We start from the raw sequence: 2750 nt of genomic DNA on the forward strand, positions 1-2750 counted from the left end.
ACGAGAACCATGCTGTCATTCGCAAATCTGCCACGTTACTTCTGGGCGGATGCGATAGGGACTGCTTGCTTTACCCAAAACCGATCTATTCTCAATAAGTGATTCTCTGTCACGCCATATGAAATAATAAATAATCGAAAGCCTAATGTCATGTTTTTCCATGCTTTTGGCTCCAGGTGCTTCATTTTAACTCAAAAGAACAAAGGAAAAAATTTGATGTGAAGACTGACGAAGGTATCTTCCGGGGGTATTCTTTAACTTCCAAAGCATACAGGGTTATCAACAAAAGGTCGATAAGGATTGAGGAAACTTACTATGTTACATTTTACAATAATTATGTAAAGAAGTTTTAGAAGAATGACAGTCCAACACAAGAGATCTTTGCTAAACCGAATCCTACTACCATCCCACTCTCCAATCTATACGAGGTGTTCCTAAACGTATTTGATGAGCCAGAAAAGGCAATCTCCTAAGATTCGAAAGAAGTAGACAACAAGGAAGACGAACTGAAGAAAATCATTGATGATGCTACGAAAGAAATGGAACAGGAGAATCCCACTCTGAAAGATCCTGAAGTTCCATCTCAACCTACAGAAGCGAATTCTACATCGCAGGGGGATGGTTCTACTACAACCTCCTCATATGATACACCTGTTAAGGGAGAGAACAAAACTCCTGAAGTCAGCTTAGAGCCACCTTTCCAGGGGGAGAATCTGAAACCAGAAGACAATAATCATACATAATTCAAGGGGGAGAATGGAAATGCGAATGATGATTCAGATATACAATCAGAATTTAAAGAAGTGAATGCAGAATTGGATCCAACATATGATCCAAATTATCATCCATTGACTAAATGGACCAAAGATTAGCTGAAAACTCAAGTCATTGGAGATTCTTCCTTAGGCGTTCTTACGAGAGCTCAACAAAAGGCGAAGCGAACTGCACTATTCTCTAAAGTGGAATTTTGCATGTTGAATTCATTTATCACAAAAATTGAACCTAAAAATGTTCAAATTGCTCTTGATCATTCTGATTGGCTGCAAGAAATGCAGGAGGAGCTTAATGAATTCGAACGAAACAAATTCTGGAGACTTATTCCCACTCAAAAAGATGCTTTTTTGTTGGTCTTAAATGGGTATTTCGCAATAAAATGCATAAGGAAGGCAATGTGATAAGAAATAAAGTGCGACTCGTAGTAAAGGGTTATTGTCAGGAAGAACGCATATACTATGAAGAAACGTTCACACCCGTTGCATGGTTAGAATTTGTTAACATCTTTCTTGCATATGTTGCACACAAGAACTTTGAAGTATATCAGAGGGATGTAAAGTGTGCATTCTTAAATGGGAAACTAGAGGAAACAGTGTATGTGGAACAACCACCAGGGTTCATAAACCAAAAATATTTGAACCCGTGTTACATTCTGGATAAGGTAGTTTATGGTCTAAAGCAAGCTCCAAGAGCCAGGTACGAAACTATAACTCGTTATTTTAAAACATGCTAAATTTAAACAATGATACGTTGAAGCAACCTTCTTTCGCAAGAAAGATGGTGACCATTTGATGATCATCCTAATTCATGTTGATGAAATCATCTTTGGATCTACTAACCCTAGCTTAACAGCTGAGTTCCGAAAGTTGATGGAAACAAAATTTGAGATGAGCTCCATGGGTCTGATTAACTTTTTTCTTGGCTTGAATATAAGGTAGAGTTAGGAATGGATCTTTATCAATCCGGAGGATTATACAAAGACCTTACTCTCCAAGATTGGAATGGTGAGAGATTCAAAAGTGAAGGTTCCAACGACATTTAGAACGAAACTAACTCCGTTACTGGACAAACCGGCGGCTGATATGAATCTTTATCATCAGATGATAGGGTCTTTGATGTATCTAATTGCTAGTCGTCCAGATATCTTGTTTTCTTTTTGCTATTGTGCTAGGTTTCAAGCTAATCCTTGCAAACCTAAGATGGCAACTGTTAAGAACATCTTTAGGTATCTCAAGAGAACATCCTCATTGGGAATATGGTACCCTTCGGGTTCAGGTTTCTTTGTGCAAGAGTTTTCAGATGCCGATCTTGGAGGTTGCGGTCTAGATAGAAAAAGTACAATGGGAGGATGCCAATTTCTTGATGGAAAACTCATAAGTTGTCAATCTAAAAAGCAAACTTACGTCTCCCTATCGACTACTGAAGCAGAGTACATAGCTGCTGCATCCTGCACCTCACAAGTCATTTCGATTCAGTGTCAACTTCGGGACTATGAAATCAATATGAAATGAATCCCCTTATATTGAGATTACGAAGGCACCATTCACATTTTTCATAACCCAGTGTAACACTCAAAGATGAAACACATAGCACTAAGGTATCACTTCATCAAAGATAATGTTAAAGATGGAAATGTCGAGATATACTTTGTAAGTTTCTCTAATCAGCTAGACAACATCTTTACAAAAGCCTTACCTGAACAATCATTCAATCGCATTCTTCAAGGCTTAGGAATGATAGAGGTCGAGTTCATTCCGTCAATTCCGAAACCACCTTCCAATCATAAGTTTTTGATAGGCCTGCAAATTGGTGTGAATGCTCGTAGTGACTCGCAGTCATCTTTTGGTTTGCAAATTGGTCGAATGCTCGCAGTGACTCACAGTCATGTTTTGTCTTGCGAATCAGTGCGAACACTTGCAGGGACTCGCAACCAACTGTTTACACTGCTAATTGGTGTGAATGTTCTCATTTACTCG

The 2750-nt window shown here is 38.7% G+C and overlaps 1 protein-coding gene across 1 annotated transcript; it reads left to right on the top strand.

The window, feature by feature from the left end:
• The first annotated feature begins 1775 nt into the window (after positions 1-1775).
• Positions 1776-2285, top strand: LOC145065434 (secreted RxLR effector protein 161-like). The gene has a single exon (XM_079012425.1). It carries the CDS (start codon positions 1776-1778, stop codon positions 2283-2285), a length of 510 nt encoding a protein of 169 aa, XP_078868551.1.
• The last annotated feature ends 465 nt before the right edge of the window (positions 2286-2750 follow it).

This window comes from Lactuca serriola, chromosome 1 (genome assembly GCF_051521515.1).
Source record: "Lactuca serriola cultivar US96UC23 chromosome 1, Lser_US96UC23_V15, whole genome shotgun sequence".
NCBI classification, from domain to species: Eukaryota; Viridiplantae; Streptophyta; class Magnoliopsida; order Asterales; family Asteraceae; genus Lactuca; species Lactuca serriola.